General features: G+C 46.9%; 1 protein-coding gene across 1 annotated transcript in view; it reads right to left on the bottom strand.

Moving 5' to 3' along the window:
• Positions 1 to 328: 328 nt before the first annotated feature.
• The window catches only part of LOC138675409 (protein NDNF-like), a 31210-nt gene continuing 15542 nt past the window's right edge, over positions 329 to 15996 (bottom strand). The window contains exons 4-5 of the mRNA XM_069763556.1: positions 4871 to 4971; positions 329 to 3701 (exon numbers count right to left, since the gene is read on the bottom strand). Coding sequence (XP_069619657.1) covers positions 2332 to 3701; positions 4871 to 4971 — 1471 coding nt within the window. The 3' untranslated portion in view covers positions 329 to 2331. The remainder of the gene's footprint in view (positions 3702 to 4870; positions 4972 to 15996) is intronic.

Here is a 15996-nt window from a genome sequence, read left to right as displayed (position 1 = left end):
AAAATTTCGGATTTTAAAATCATTTTTCAAGCTGGTGTTATAAAGTATTCTAATTTACTGAGATAGTGACTTTTGGGTTTTCATTGGCTGTAAGCCATAATCATCACCATTAACAGAAATAAACTCTTGAAATAGATCACTCTGTTTATAATGACTATGTAATATATGAATTTCACTTTTTGTATTGAGGAACTGAAATAAAGTAACTTTTTGATGATATTCTAATTTTGTGAGAAGCACTTGTAGTAGTTTTGATGACTTTCTCCTAAATTACCTTTAGGCATCACTCTTGACCTATTATAGTGAATAGATAAAGATAACATAAAAGTAGAATTCATGTTTTTATTGGTCCATACGTGTATCTCTTTGGATGTTCTCTATTAAGGCTGCTTTCACACATCAAGTTTTTGCCATCAGGCTCAATCCGGTGAAGTTTGAAAAAAAACGGATCCGTCGCAAATTGTGAAAAATTGATCCGTTTTTTCGCGGGATCCGATTAGCTGATCCGCCATTGGATCCTAAGGGTATGGTTCTGGGACAGAGAGAGTGAGAGAGACGAGAAATGCCAGAATGGAAAACGTTCGTGCACATACTAAAAAAAGTTGGAACATGCTTAGTCTAAAAAAACGGAATCCATTGTCGGCAAAAACCAGATGTGTGAAAGCAGCCTAAGTGAAACAAACATTTTCCATATGTACATGTATATATGTATATAATAAATAAATACAAACAACGCTGTACATTTGTATCCAGTATCTTATTAATATAATAACATACAAATATAATACATTATTTACAGCAACCTGCCACCTGGGAAAGTGAAATAGTTGAATAAAAGGATGGTCTGCTTTTTTGATAAAAGGATTCACCAAATTAAAGCTGATCGCAAGTTGTGATCACCATTAATCACATGCAATCCACAATGAACCTGGCAGCAAGTATTACATTCTTCTGCAGTGCCTCTGCCAGCAAGTATTACATTCTTCTGCAGTGCCTCTGCCAGCAAGTATTACATTCTTCTGCAGTGCCTCTACAGGGAAAATGAGGAATTGCATGATGCACATTAAAATCAATATGCTGTACATGACCTTCAGCGGAAAAAAAAGGCATTTCGTGCCCTTCACTAACAGATAAACGATCCTAACTGAGTACTCATGTCATCAAAAAGTGGATGTTAAAAGAAATCTGTCAGCAGGTTTTTGCTATGTAATTTGAAGACAGCAGGATATAGAGGCTGAAACACAGAATTCAGAGATGTGTCACTTGTCACAGTGGGTGCTGTTGTTTACTAACTGTGAAGGATTTATCACTAAGAGATTAAACATTGCTGGACTAGTCCGGCAACGCCCCCTCCTGTGATAAGCATCTCACTGTCTATGGACTTTGTACAAGGAGAGCCTGGGCAGAGGCTGCTTTTCAGCTCTGCTTATGTCAGAATGGTTGCACCCAGTAAACTAAGTGATACATCTTTGGATTCAGCTACTCTTTACCTACATTATGCTGCTCTCAGATGAGGTAGCAAAAAAATGTTGACAGATTCCTTTTAAAATGAAACTGACAGCAGGATTTAACCCCAGGAGGTATTAGGAACACTTTATCAGCCTGCTTAATGATCCCTGTGCCAAACATAAATGTTACATATGTATGTTTAAAGGGAATCTGTTAGCAGGTGTTTAGTATGTGATCTGCGATCAGTATGATGTAAGGACAGAGACTCTGATTCTAGTGATGTGTCACTTACTGGGCTGCTTGCTGTCATTTTGATGAAATAGCTGTTTTCTCTGCTGCAGATTTAGCAGAGCTCAAAATGCCGAACTGTGTATATCCCCACCCACTCCTCTGATTGGCAGCGTTCTGAGACTATAAAGTGTACACACAGAATGCTGCCAATCAGTGATGGAGGCGGAGTTACACAGAGCAGTTGACTAGGAGGCACCAGACACCTAGTCCTGTAATGATAATTACAAATACCAGCAATGATTGAGAGTGGTCCCGGATTATTCCGCTATCCAGAGGCAGGAAGAGCAGGGAGGATTTAACATATGTTTTTACACATGTACTTTTTTAGGTATAACACAAGGATCATTAAAACGGTGTTTGGAGACTGATGAAGTTCCTAATTTTCTTCTAGAGGTAAATCCTGCTGTCAGGTCACCTTAAATATTACAGAAAATATATATATTGTAGTTTAGCCATTATAAGATGCAGAAATAGTTGATGACCACCATTGTTACATCAGAATAAAGTGATTGCTCGTAACATCTTATAAAAAGTTAAGGAGTGAGAATGAAGCCAGCAATGTTCTTAAGGTCAGAAGTCCTCCCAGTTAACTCAAGTACACCATTCCTGAGCTTTTACAACCTGACTTGGGAACTTTATTGTGTTATTATGGAGACCTATAAAGTACAGATCTATGAGATAGGCTTTTCCAGGTTTCAGATCAGTTATGTGCTCTTCTGAAGTTGTTTGACTTCCAGCATGTCGGCAAACCACCTTCTCTGCCCTTGACCTAGTATTGGTGTTTAGGCAGCTGTTCTGGTGCTTGTGTATCAGCTTTAAATCCAAATGATGTTCTAGGTGTCTGACGTAGATGCAGTACTTGACTCCAGGACCACTCCCAGTCCAGGTCACCGAAGCAGAAGAACATGACCTCTTAGATATGGACATGTTGATGTCAGGAGGTAAGTTGGAAAATGGCAAATGACCGTGTGCAGTTGTAGTGAAGAGCTTCACCAAGCCTGGGCCTCCTCTACTTGATTTTAAGCTGATGATAATGTTATCCTTTGCATTTCCCAGAAGTTTGAAATTGTGAGCTCCTTGAAGACTCCTGGAAACTTCAATTCGACCATTGACCATGATTTGTATATGAGCTTTATGTAAGCAAGAATGGACAAAAAGCCATTTTAGTCCACGTGGAGATGGATCAATGCTCATTATTTTAACTCCTTTCCGTTTCAAAAAAATGTTCACCATTTCCTCATCGGGAAGTTTTGGTAGCTGGGATTTTTGTTTGGGTTTGGTCTCTGCAAATGTACCAGTGTAAGCCACACTTGTACCATCTTTAGGGTTCACGGCAAATACATCAAAGTAGTAAAGGCTTTTAGGCTTTAGACCATAAATAGTAGCGTTTAGAGAAGTCCCCACGCACATTCTTTGACCTCCTGTCGAGGTTTTAGAAGATAAAAAGTTGTCATCCCCCATCATCCCTGGGGCCTTCTTATAGGACGTTGGGTAGGAATGTACTTTACTTTTGGACTTGTCTGTAATTATTTTCAGTGATTTCTTAGCTTTGGTATCTAAATATTCTTGAGGATAGTCAGGTTCTTTCTTTCCATTTAGCTCAGTGGCACACAGTGTCTTGTAGTTATGTCTCCGATTAATAAACAGGCAGTACTCAAACTCAGCCCCAGCAGATCCCAAGCTTGATTCCCAAGACAAATCAACCTTGTTTTCTTCCACCAAAACAACATCTACTCGAGGATCCTCAGGGAGTGTAGGCCATGGGACTGATTCATCTCCTTGGGTCCAGACAAAGACCTGAAAGCTGGTGTCAGACTCAAGTGACATGAAGTCAAGAAAGTAATAGCCTTCAGACCTCGCTATGAATGAGAACGATTCTTCCCCATTTCCTTTGAAGGAAAATATTCTTTGAGGGCCCATGTGATTATACTTTTTATAAGGGATGCGATGCTCAGAATAATCTAGAAGAAAAAGAATAGATGTATGAAATTATTTCTATATCTAGAGTTGAGCAAAAAGATTTGCAAGGCCCAGGTAGGGCAGACATTTCAGAAGTTTGTGGCCACCAAACTAGAGCTCTACGAACCCCTTGCTACCTGTTGGCATCTCTGGTGCCAAATCTGATTAGTAGTCCCGAAGTAATGTTATCATTCATATCGCATGACGCCACATTGGACCTTCTAAGCAGAAGAGGTGCCAGGGATGACAGTGTTAAGGCCTCCATGCACATTAGACTAAAGTCAGCTGAACCTGCCAAAATCAGCGGGATCAGCCAACAGTCTAATCTGTAAAGGGCCCTCCCGACTCACCCCAACAGATGATTTAAGGAAAGAAAAGGATTCTACCTGTAGAATATGGACAATCTTTTTGTTCTTTGGGATATTAGTGGCTGGGCGAGATAGATGTTCTAATGTATAAGGAGGGAGGCCTTTAACGTTAATGTTGGCTTCCCTGGTAGTCTACGGTAGTGGTTAATGCCTGCCTCCCTGCTGATTCAAGGACGTGTTGTGGTTAAAAGGTGTTTTCCCCAAAATTGCAAGTTATTCCCTTATCCTTAACATAATATCTTGCTGATCTCTAGATTCCGATTGCTGGAATCCCAAGCAATCCCAATAATGGAACTCCTGAACCCCAAGAATAGGGTTCTGCAGTGCCCATTCTTGAGGGCATATGCTTGGCCTCAACTGCAATTGTCCAAGGGACTGCTGAAAACAAAAGAGGGATGTACCCTGCTTTCTCTGGCAGAGCCTCGTTCTTAGTATCAATGGGAATCCCAACGATCGAACCCCCAGTGATCAGCAATTTATACTATAATATATGGATAGGTGACAACTTGTGATTTTGGAGGGACTAATGCTTTCCTCCCTGGTGTAGTGTAATGAATAAGTTGATATTTTTTTCCAGAAACAACAGCCCTCTTATCCACAATCAGCTTAGCCTCTTTCAAGTGAACGAGTTGAACTACCTGACACATCCAGTGGACAGGAGTGGCGCTGTTTCTCAAAGAATAAGTAGAACTTTTTTGTAACCCTAAATAACACCCTGAATTCATCCATTCAGTGACATGTCAGTATGTATCAAATCTGTATGTCCTGTTTGTAAGATATCATTATTGAATGCCATATCATACCCTGAGTGGAGAGGACGGACAGCGTCCACAGGATGGGCGATTCACAGGGCGTCACTCTTATCGTTACCGCACTTTGACTTTTGTTCGCTGTGAAGTAATACCTGCAAAAGAAAAGTAAAGGTGTAACGTAGAAGGGAAGGGATGACATCGGACCATGTTATATAAACCCCAAAATAGGAAATAATTATTTCTTACCAATCAAGGAATTATATATGAACAATACAAATGTAATAGAAAATAAAGAACCTAAAAAGAAAAAACAATAGGGACCGATTCATCAAAATCGGCTCACCAGTGGTATAGCAAGGGTGCAGGAGCTACGGAGCAGTTGCCAAATTTTATTAGGGTGCACCATGATCTCCCAAAGCTCCTCGCCTCATATCCCATTTCTAATTTTGAGAGATAAAATATATAGACATGCTGGGGGACCTGTCCCAAGATTTTATTATTATTATTTTTTAAGTGTGACAAAAGTAACAAAAAGAAAACAATTTAAAAACTTTAGTTTTAAAATTTCATGTCTAAGGCCGCCGTCACACATGCGCGTTTTACGGACGTAAGAGCGCAGAATCTACGTCCGTAAAACTCGCAAAAAATACGGCACAATTATTCTCTATGCCCCTGCTCCTATTTGCCGTATTTTACTGATCAGTATTATACGGCTTTCTACGGCCGTACAAAATCGCAGCATGCTGCGTTTGTCACCGTACTGCGCAAGAAATACGCCAATGAAAGTCTATGGAAGCGTGAAAAATACGGATTACACACGGACAAGCAGTGTGACTTGCGAGAAATACGCAGCGCTGTTAGAGAGAAAAGCCGGTAATTCAGTGCGGTGTACAGTAAAATCACACTGACAGCTTACAGAAGAATAGGTAGAATAAATGTGTACACATAGAATAGGTATATATATATATATGTCATTAGACACATATATGTATATATATTAATATTTATTCCAGCGCTATACAGCTTGAAAGCCGGTAATTCAATTACCGGCTTTTTCTTTCTCCTTCCTAAAACCCGACATGATTTGAGACATGGTTTACATACAGTAAACCATGTCTTCTCTCCATTTTTTTTGCAGATTCCACACTACTAATGTCAGTAGTGTGTATCTGCAAAATTTGGCCGTTCTAGCTCTTAAAATAAAGGGTTAAATGGCGGAAAAAATTGGCGTGGGCTCCCGCGCAATTTTCTCCGCCAGAGTAGTAAAGCCAGTGACTGAGGGCAGATATTAATAGCCTGGAGAGGGTCCACGGTTAATGGCCCCCCCCCCCCTGGCTAAAAATATCTGCCCCCAGCCCCCCCAGAAAAGGCACATCTGGAAGATGCGCCTATTCTGGCACTTGGCCACTCTCTTCCCATTCCCGTGTAGCGGTGGGATATGGGGTAATGAAGGGTTAATGCCACCTTGCTATTGTAAGGTGACATTAAGCCTAATTAATAATGGAGAAGCGTCAATTATGACACCTATCCATTATTAATCCAATTGTAGTGAAGGGTTAAATAAAACACAAACACATTATTTAAAATTATTTTAATGAAATAAAAACAATGGTTGTTGGAGTATTTTATTCAACGCCCAATCCAGTCACTGAAGACCCTCGTTCTGTGAGTAAAAAAACATAATAAACCAACAATATACTTACCCTCCGCAGATCTGTAACGTCCAACGATGTAAATCCTTCTGAAGGGGTTAAAACATTTAGCTCCCAGGCTTTCTAGGTAATTTCCCACGATCTATGAACAGCCAGCAGAGGGCGCCTCACCGCAAATGAAGCTAAATATAGCTCATTGATCTATATTTAGCCTCATTCTCCGGGGTTTTGCAGCGAGGAGCAGCCTGCATTAGCACAGCTCCTTGCTGCAAAATGTTTTAACCCCTTCAGAAGGATTTACATCATTGGACGTTACAGATCTGCGGAGGGTAAGTATATTGTTGGTTTATTATGTTTTTTTACTCACAGAACGAGGGTCTTCAGTGATTGGATTGGGCGTTGAATAAAATACTCCAACAACCATTGTTTTTATTTCATTAAAATAATTTTAAATAATGTGTTTGTGTTTTATTTAACCCTTCACTACAATTGGATTAATAATGGATAGGTGTCATAATTGACGCCTCTCCATTATTAATCTGGCTTAATGTCACCTTACAAGAGCAAGGTGGCATTAACCCTTCATTACCCCATATCCCACCGCTACACGGGAATGGGAAGAGAGTGGCCAAGTGCCAGAATAGGCGCATCTTCCAGATCTGCCTTTTCTGGGGTGGCTGGGGGCAGATATTTTTAGCCAGGGGGGGGGCCAATAACCGTGGACCCTCTCCAGGCTATTAATATCTGCCCTCAGTCACTGGCTTTACTACTCTGGCGGAGAAAATTGCGCGGGAGCCCACGCCAATTTTTTCCGCCATTTAACCCTTTATTTTAAGAGCTAGAACGGCCAAATTTTGCAGATACACACTACTGACATTAGTAGTGTGGAATCTGCAAAAAAAATGGAGAGAAGACATGGTTTACTGTATGTAAACCATGTCTCAAATCATGTCGGGTTTTAGGAAGGAGAAGGAAAAAGCCGGTAATTGAATTACCGGCTTTCAAGCTGTATAGCGCTGGAATAAATATTAATATATATACATATATGTGCAGGGGCGTAACAACTGCGGCCGCAGGGGTCGCGACTGCGACGGGGCCCACAGTGTTTTCAGGGCCCGCCCAGTCCAGCAAACAAGTAGCAGGGGAAGGAGACAAGTCACGCACGCATCCTGCTGGCCACGCCCACAGCTTCCCCAGACTTTCAGCAGTGTGCGGCGAGTGGGCGTGTCCGTGAAGGACATGTGACCTAGCAGAAGGGCTGTGCGTGTCACTGACTGAAGCTGGAGAGATGGCAGGCATTAGCTGGTGAGTGATGTGCTGCTTACACCTGACACACACACACACACACACACACACACACACACACACACACACACACACACACACACCTACCTGTTCTATGCGCACAGGACCTGTGATGAGGTCACAGGAGGGGAGGAGTCAGGGGTCACATGATCAGTGGCCTCAGTGTATGCACTATGCAGGACTCTGCTGTGCTTGATTGTCATGGTGCTGAATGAGGGGATGTTTATGTAACAGAGCCGTGTGTGTACAAGGTGTACAGAGCGGAGCCGTGTATGTATGTAGTGGAGCAAGGTGTACGGAGCGGAGTCAGGTGTGTACAAAGCTGAGCCGTGGGTGAAAGAGGTGAGCGGATTCGTGTATGTATGGGCTGTATGGAGTGGTGCTGCGTGTGTAAGAGGTGTATGGAGCGGAGCCACGTGTGTACAAGGTGTACGGTGCAGAGCCGCGTGTGTACAAGGTGTAGGGAGCGGAGCCGCGTGTGTACAAGGTGTAGGGAGCGGAGCCGCGTGTGTACAAGGTGTAAGGAGTGGAGCCGCGTGTGTACAAGGTGTAAAGAGCGCAGCCGCATGTGTACAAGGTGTAGGGAGCGGAGCCGCATGTGTACAAGGTGTAGGGAGCGGAGCCGCGTGTGTACAAGGTGTAGGGAGCGGAGCCACGTGTGTACAAGGTGTAGGGAGCGGAGCCGCGTGTGTACAAGGTGTACGGAGTTCTCGGAGGGAAGCCGTGTGTTCAAGGTGTAGGGATCGGGGCCGCGTGTGTACAAGGTGTAAGGAGCGGAGCCGCGTGTGTACAAGGTGTAAGGAGCGGAGCCGCGTGTGTACAAGGTGTAAGGAGTGGAGCCGCGTGTGTACAAGGTGTACGGAGTTCTCGGAGGGAAGCCGTGTGTTCAAGGTGTAGGGATCGGGGCCGCGTGTGTACAAGGTGTAAGGAGCGGAGCCGCGTGTGTACAAGGTGTAAGGAGCGGAGCCGCGTGTGTACAAGGTGTAAGGAGCGGAGCCGCGTGTGTACAAGGTGTACGGAGTTCTCGGAGGGAAGCCGTGTGTTCAAGGTGTAGGGATCGGGGCCGCGTGTGTACAAGGTGTAAGGAGCGGAGCCGCGTGTGTACAAGGTGTAAGGAGCGGAGCCGCGTGTGTACAAGGTGTAAGGAGTGGAGCCGCGTGTGTACAAGGTGTAAAGAGCGCAGCCGCATGTGTACAAGGTGTAGGGAGCGGAGCCGCATGTGTACAAGGTGTAGGGAGCGGAGCCGCGTGTGTACAAGGTGTAGGGAGCGGAGCCACGTGTGTACAAGGTGTAGGGAGCGGAGCCGCGTGTGTACAAGGTGTACGGAGTTCTCGGAGGGAAGCCGTGTGTTCAAGGTGTAGGGATCGGGGCCGCGTGTGTACAAGGTGTAAGGAGCGGAGCCGCGTGTGTACAAGGTGTAAGGAGCGGAGCCGCGTGTGTACAAGGTGTACGGAGCGGAGCCGTGTGTGTACAAGGTGTACGGAGCAGAGCCGCGTGTGTACAAGGTGTACGGAGCGGAGCCGTGTGTGTACGGGTTCTCGGAGCGAAGCCGTGTGTGTACGGGCTGTACATGGCTGTGGGCAGAGCCCAGCATGTGCACTGTGGGGGAGTATTGCGTGTACTTGCCAGTGTCAGAATGTGCAGTGCGTATGCTCCAGAGCCGACCAGTACACCCAATACACCCCCACACTGCACAGGTCTGGAAATGACGCACTGCAGCGTCATACCAGGAAGAAACAGCACACAGAGTTCAAACGCCGGGAGTGCGCTTGGAATTAGAGCGAGGGAGGACATATTACTATAGGGACATGTTAGTTATAAAATCATTTTTCTCAGCGAGTACAGGGCAGTATTAGGTCAGACTACACAACATTGCAACACGACTATAGTGTGCGAAATGAATAGGGAAAATGTGAATTTCGGTGGGAAATATTTTGGCGCGGGGGGGCCCCATTTGAAAGTTCACATCGGGGCCCCTCACTTTGTAGTTACGCCACTGTATATGTGTCTACTGACATATATATATATATATATATATATATATAGACAGTATATATATATTTTCTTTTCTTTTTGGGACACATGGATCACTTCTATAGCGGTATGTCGGTTTTGCAAGCCTGCGAGAAAACCACGCAGTACGGATGCCATACGGATTACATACGGAGGATGCCATGCGCAAAAAACGCTGACACACCCTGCCTACGGAGGAGCTACGGACCACTTTTTTTCGGGACTTTTCAGCGTATTACGGCCGTAATATACGGACCGTATTGTTTTACGCTGTGTGTGACGCCGGCCTAAGAGTTGAAAATCCCTGGGGCTGACAGAGCCAGTAAATGTAGGGATAGTCCAGGAGGAGCACGGATAGTAAAGCTGAGCACGTGCTGATTTGGGGAAACAAGAAATGAGAGGTGCTGTGCCCGATACTGCGTGATACAATCTGATGAACTTGAACTGTCCTGTAAACTTATATGTGTTGTCCCCTGAGTCATGTGCGGCAGCTCCGGAACATGGAGGCCAGGAGACAGCGGAGGTCTGCGGCCTACAAGTGCGATACACCCCACACTACACAGTACATTGGGACCGGGATATGTTTTTCCTGTAAATTGCCAGGGTGTTATGGAGCAGCAGCTCGCCCATGGCTACCGCCCTCGGTCACTTTATACGTACCGTGCCTCTGCAGCCATAGCTCCTCAGTCCTCAGCACAGAGCCAGTGACTGGTTTCACGAAGTCGTTTGGGTGGGTGACACACGTCATGACGTTCGCCCCCTCTACATGATCTGATGAGGCCAGTCACAGGCCTCAGTGACAGAATGGAGTGATGGAAGAAAAAAAGGGCAGATGCTGAGGACCAGTGATCTGGAGAGGAGCCAACGGATGTGTAATAACTGGTGAGGAAAGGTGAGTGTAAGGGTTTTGTTTCTTTTTTAACCACTTCCCTCCCCTCACAGCAATTTATTTGGGGTGAATCGGTGCACCAGCCGAATTCACATGAAAATTTGGTCAAGTTGAAATTCTGCAGACCTCTATTCATGATATATTCAGCACCGGTGGGCTCCTAAGCTCCCTCTAGTGGTAGCTGCAAACAGCCAGAGGTTTATCATTTCGATCTAGATCTTATACTTCGATCTTAAACAGGAAATGCAAAGCGCTGTATGAAAAAAACAAAACAAAGATCTTACTCCTATGAAGATACATTAAAAACACATGACAAAATGTCCACTTTTAGGGGATAACGTATAGTTAATGCATTGTACTAAAAAAATTATAAGCAATATAAACAGAAGAGTTTCCCTTACTGAACCATCAACTGGTTTCCTCTTTATTTACTGTAAAATTGAAAATATTTATATCTGTTAAATGATGCTTCCTCTTTGTCAAGCATTCTGCCAGCACAATAATGCTTCAATTTCCAATACATAAGTGCTTGAATTTCCTTCCCCTCACTTCCCAACATGCATTGAACTTGCCAATGTCCAATCGCTTCCCAGCCCTCAACTGAAAGCCCAAATCTATGCTATGCTTGTATGCAGAATGATACACAGAAGAGCAGAAAGGGTTTTAAAGACCCGCCCCCACATCCTGTACAGAGATAAAGACCCGCCCCCACATCCTGTACAGAGATAAAGACCCACCCCCACATCGTACAGAGATAAAGACCCACCCCCACATCCTGTACAGAGATAAAGACCCGCCCCCACATCCTGTACAGAGATAAAGACCAACCCCCAAATCCTGTACAGAGATAAAGACCCGCCCCCACATCCTGTACAGAGATAAAGACCCGCCCCCACATCCTGTACAGAGATAAAGACCCGCCCCCACATCCTGTACAGAGATAAAGACCAACCCCCAAATCCTGTACAGAGATAAAGACCCGCCCCCACATCCTGTACAGAGATAAAGACCCGCCCCCACATCCTGTACAGAGATAAAGACCCGCCCCCACATCCTGTACAGAGATAAAGACCCGCCCCCACATCCTGTACAGAGATAAAGACCCGCCCCCACATCCTGTACAGAGATAAAGACCCGCCCCCACATCCTGTACAGAGATAAAGACCCGCCCCCACATCCTGTACAGAGATAAAGACCCGCCCCCACATCCTGTACAGAGATAAAGACCCACCCCCACATCCTGTACACAGATAAAGACCCGCCCCCACATCCTGTAGAGATAAATACCTGCCCCCACATCCTGTACAGAGACAAAGACCCGCCCCCACATCCTGTACAGAGATAAAGACCCACCCCCATATCCTGTACAGAGATAAAGACCCACCCCCACATCGTACAGAGATAAAGACCCGCCCCCACATCCTGTAGAGATAAATACCTGCCCCCACATCCTGTACAGAGACAAAGACCCGCCCCCACATCCTGTACAGAGACAAAGACCCGCCCCCACATCCTGTATGGAGATAAAGACCCACCCCCACATCCTGTACAGAAATAAAGACCCGCCCCCACATCCTGTAGAGAGATAAAGACCCGCCCCCACATCCTGTACAGAGATAAAGACCCACCCCCACATCCTGTACAGAGATAAAGACCCGCCCCCACATCCTGTACAGAGATAAAGACCTACTCCCACATCCTGTACACAGATAAAGACCCGCCCCCACATCCTGTAGAGATAAATACCTGCCCCCACATCCTGTACAGAGACAAAGACCCGCCCCCACATCCTGTACAGAGATAAAGACCCGCCCCCACATCCTGTACAGAGATAAAGACCCGCCCCCACATCCTGTACAGAGATAAAGACCCGCCCCCACATCCTGGACAGAGATAAAGTCCCACCCCCACATCCTGGACAGAGATAAAGACCGGCCCGATATCCTGTACACAGATAAAGACCCGCCCCCACATCCTGTACAGAGATAAAGACCCGCCCCCACATCCTGTACAGAGATAAAGACCTGCCCCCACATCCTGTACAGAGATAAAGACCCGCCCCCACATCCTGTACAGAGACAAAGACCCGCCCCCACATCCTGTACAGAGATAAAGACCCGCCCCCACATCCTGTACAGAGACAAAGACCCGCCCCCACATCCTGTACAGAGATAAAGACCTGCCCCCACATCCTGTACAGAGATAAAGACCCGCCCCCACATCCTGTACAGAGATAAAGACCTGCCCCCACATCCTGTACAGAGATAAAGACCCGCCCCCACATCCTGTACAGAGACAAAGACCCGCCCCCACATCCTGTACAGAGATAAAGACCCACCCCCATATCCTGTACAGAGACAAAGACCCGCCCCCACATCCTGTACAGAGACAAAGACCCGCCCCCACATCCTGTACAGAGATAAAGACCCACCCCCATATCCTGTACAGAGATAAAGACCCGCCCCACATCCTGTACAGAGATAAAGACCCGCCCCACATCCTGTACAGAGATAAAGACCCGCCCCCACATCCTGTACAGAGATAAAGACCCACCCCCACATCCTGTACAGAGATAAAGACCCACCCCCACATCGTACAGAGATAAAGACCCACCCCCACATCCTGTACAGAGATAAAGACCCGCCCCCACATCCTGTACAGAGATAAAGACCAACCCCCAAATCCTGTACAGAGATAAAGACCCGCCCCCACATCCTGTACAGAGATAAAGACCCGCCCCCACATCCTGTACAGAGATAAAGACCCGCCCCCACATCCTGTACAGAGATAAAGACCCGCCCCCACATCCTGTACAGAGATAAAGACCCGCCCCCACATCCTGTACAGAGATAAAGACCCGCCCCCACATCCTGTACAGAGATAAAGACCCGCCCCCACATCCTGTACAGAGATAAAGACCCGCCCCCACATCCTGTACAGAGATAAAGACCCACCCCCACATCCTGTACACAGATAAAGACCCGCCCCCACATCCTGTAGAGATAAATACCTGCCCCCACATCCTGTACAGAGACAAAGACCCGCCCCCACATCCTGTACAGAGATAAAGACCCACCCCCATATCCTGTACAGAGATAAAGACCCACCCCCACATCGTACAGAGATAAAGACCCGCCTCCACATCCTGTACAGAGATAAAGACCCGCCCCCACATCCTGTACAGAGATAAAGACCAACCCCCAAATCCTGTACAGAGATAAAGACCCGCCCCCACATCCTGTACAGAGATAAAGACCCACCCCACATCCTGTACGGAGATAAAGACCCGCCCCCACATCCTGTACAGAGATAAAGACCCGCCCCCACATCCTGTACAGAGATAAAGACCCGCCCCCACATCCTGTACAGAGATAAAGACCCGCCCCCACATCCTGTACAGAGATAAAGACCCGCCCCCACATCCTGTACAGAGATAAAGACCCGCCCCCACATCCTGTACAGAGATAAAGACCCGCCCCCACATCCTGTACAGAGATAAAGACCCGCCCCCACATCCTGTACAGAGATAAAGACCCGCCCCCACATCCTGTACAGAGATAAAGACCCGCCCCCACATCCTGTACAGAGATAAAGACCCGCCCCCACATCCTGTACAGAGATAAAGACCCGCCCCCACATCCTGTACAGAGATAAAGACCCGCCCCCACATCCTGTACAGAGATAAAGACCCGCCCCCACATCCTGTACAGAGATAAAGACCCGCCCCCACATCCTGTACAGAGATAAAGACCCGCCCCCACATCCTGTACAGAGATAAAGACCCGCCCCCACATCCTGTACAGAGATAAAGACCCGCCCCCACATCCTGTACAGAGATAAAGACCCGCCCCCACATCCTGTACAGAGATAAAGACCCGCCCCCACATCCTGTACAGAGATAAAGACCCGCCCCCACATCCTGTACAGAGATAAAGACCCGCCCCCACATCCTGTACAGAGATAAAGACCTACCCCCACATCCTGTACACAGATAAAGACCCGCCCCCACATCCTGTAGAGATAAATACCTGCCCCCACATCCTGTACAGAGACAAAGACCCGCCCCCACATCCTGTACGGAGACAAAGACCCGCCCCCACATCCTGTACGGAGATAAAGACCCGCCCCCACATCCTGTACAGAGATAAAGACCTGCCTCCACATCCTGTACAGAGATAAAGACCCGCCCCACATCCTGTACAGAGATAAAGACCCGCCCCCACATCCTGTACAGAGATAAAGACCCACCCCCATATCCTGTACAGAGATAAAGACCCACCCCCACATCGTACAGAGATAAAGACCTGCCTCCACATCCTGTACAGAGATAAAGACCCGCCCCCACATCCTGTACAGAGATAAAGACCAACCCCCAAATCCTGTACAGAGATAAAGACCCGCCCCCACATCCTGTACAGAGATAAAGACCCGCCCCCACATCCTGTACAGAGATAAAGACCCGCCCCCACATCCTGTACAGAGATAAAGACCCGCCCCCACATCCTGTACAGAGATAAAGACCTACCCCCACATCCTGTACACAGATAAAGACCCGCCCCCACATCCTGTAGAGATAAATACCTGCCCCCACATCCTGTACAGAGACAAAGACCCGCCCCCACATCCTGTACAGAGATAAAGACCCGCCCCTACATCCTGTACGGAGATAAAGACCCGCCCCCACATCCTGTACGGAGATAAAGACCCGCCCCCACATCCTGTACGGAGACAAAGACCCGCCCCCACATCCTGTACGGAGATAAAGACCCGCCCCCACATCCTGTATGGAGATAAAGACCCACCCCCACATCCTGTACAGAAATAAAGACCCGCCCCACATCCTGTAGAGAGATAAAGACCCGCCCCCACATCCTGTACAGAGATAAAGACCCACCCCCACATCCTGTACAGAGATAAAGACCCGCCCCCACATCCTGTACAGAGATAAAGACCTACCCCCACATCCTGTACACAGATAAAGACCCGCCCCCACATCCTGTAGAGATAAATACCTGCCCCCACATCCTGTACAGAGACAAAGACCCGCCCCCACATCCTGTACAGAGACAAAGACCCGCCCCCACATCCTGTACGGAGATAAAGACCCACCCCCACATCCTGTACAGAAATAAAGACCCGCCCCCACATCCTGTAGAGAGATAAAGACCCGCCCCCACATCCTGTACAGAGATAAAGACCCACCCCCACATCCTGTACAGAGATAAAGACCCGCCCCCACATCCTGTACAGAGATAAAGACCTACTCCCACATCCTGTACACAGATAAAGACCCGCCCCCACATCCTGTAGAGATAAAT

Source organism: Ranitomeya imitator, chromosome 4 (assembly GCF_032444005.1).
Source record: "Ranitomeya imitator isolate aRanImi1 chromosome 4, aRanImi1.pri, whole genome shotgun sequence".
Classification (NCBI taxonomy): domain Eukaryota; kingdom Metazoa; phylum Chordata; class Amphibia; order Anura; family Dendrobatidae; genus Ranitomeya; species Ranitomeya imitator.
The sequence above is the reverse complement of the archived record's forward strand: the minus strand, read 5'-3'. Positions and strand labels throughout refer to the sequence as shown.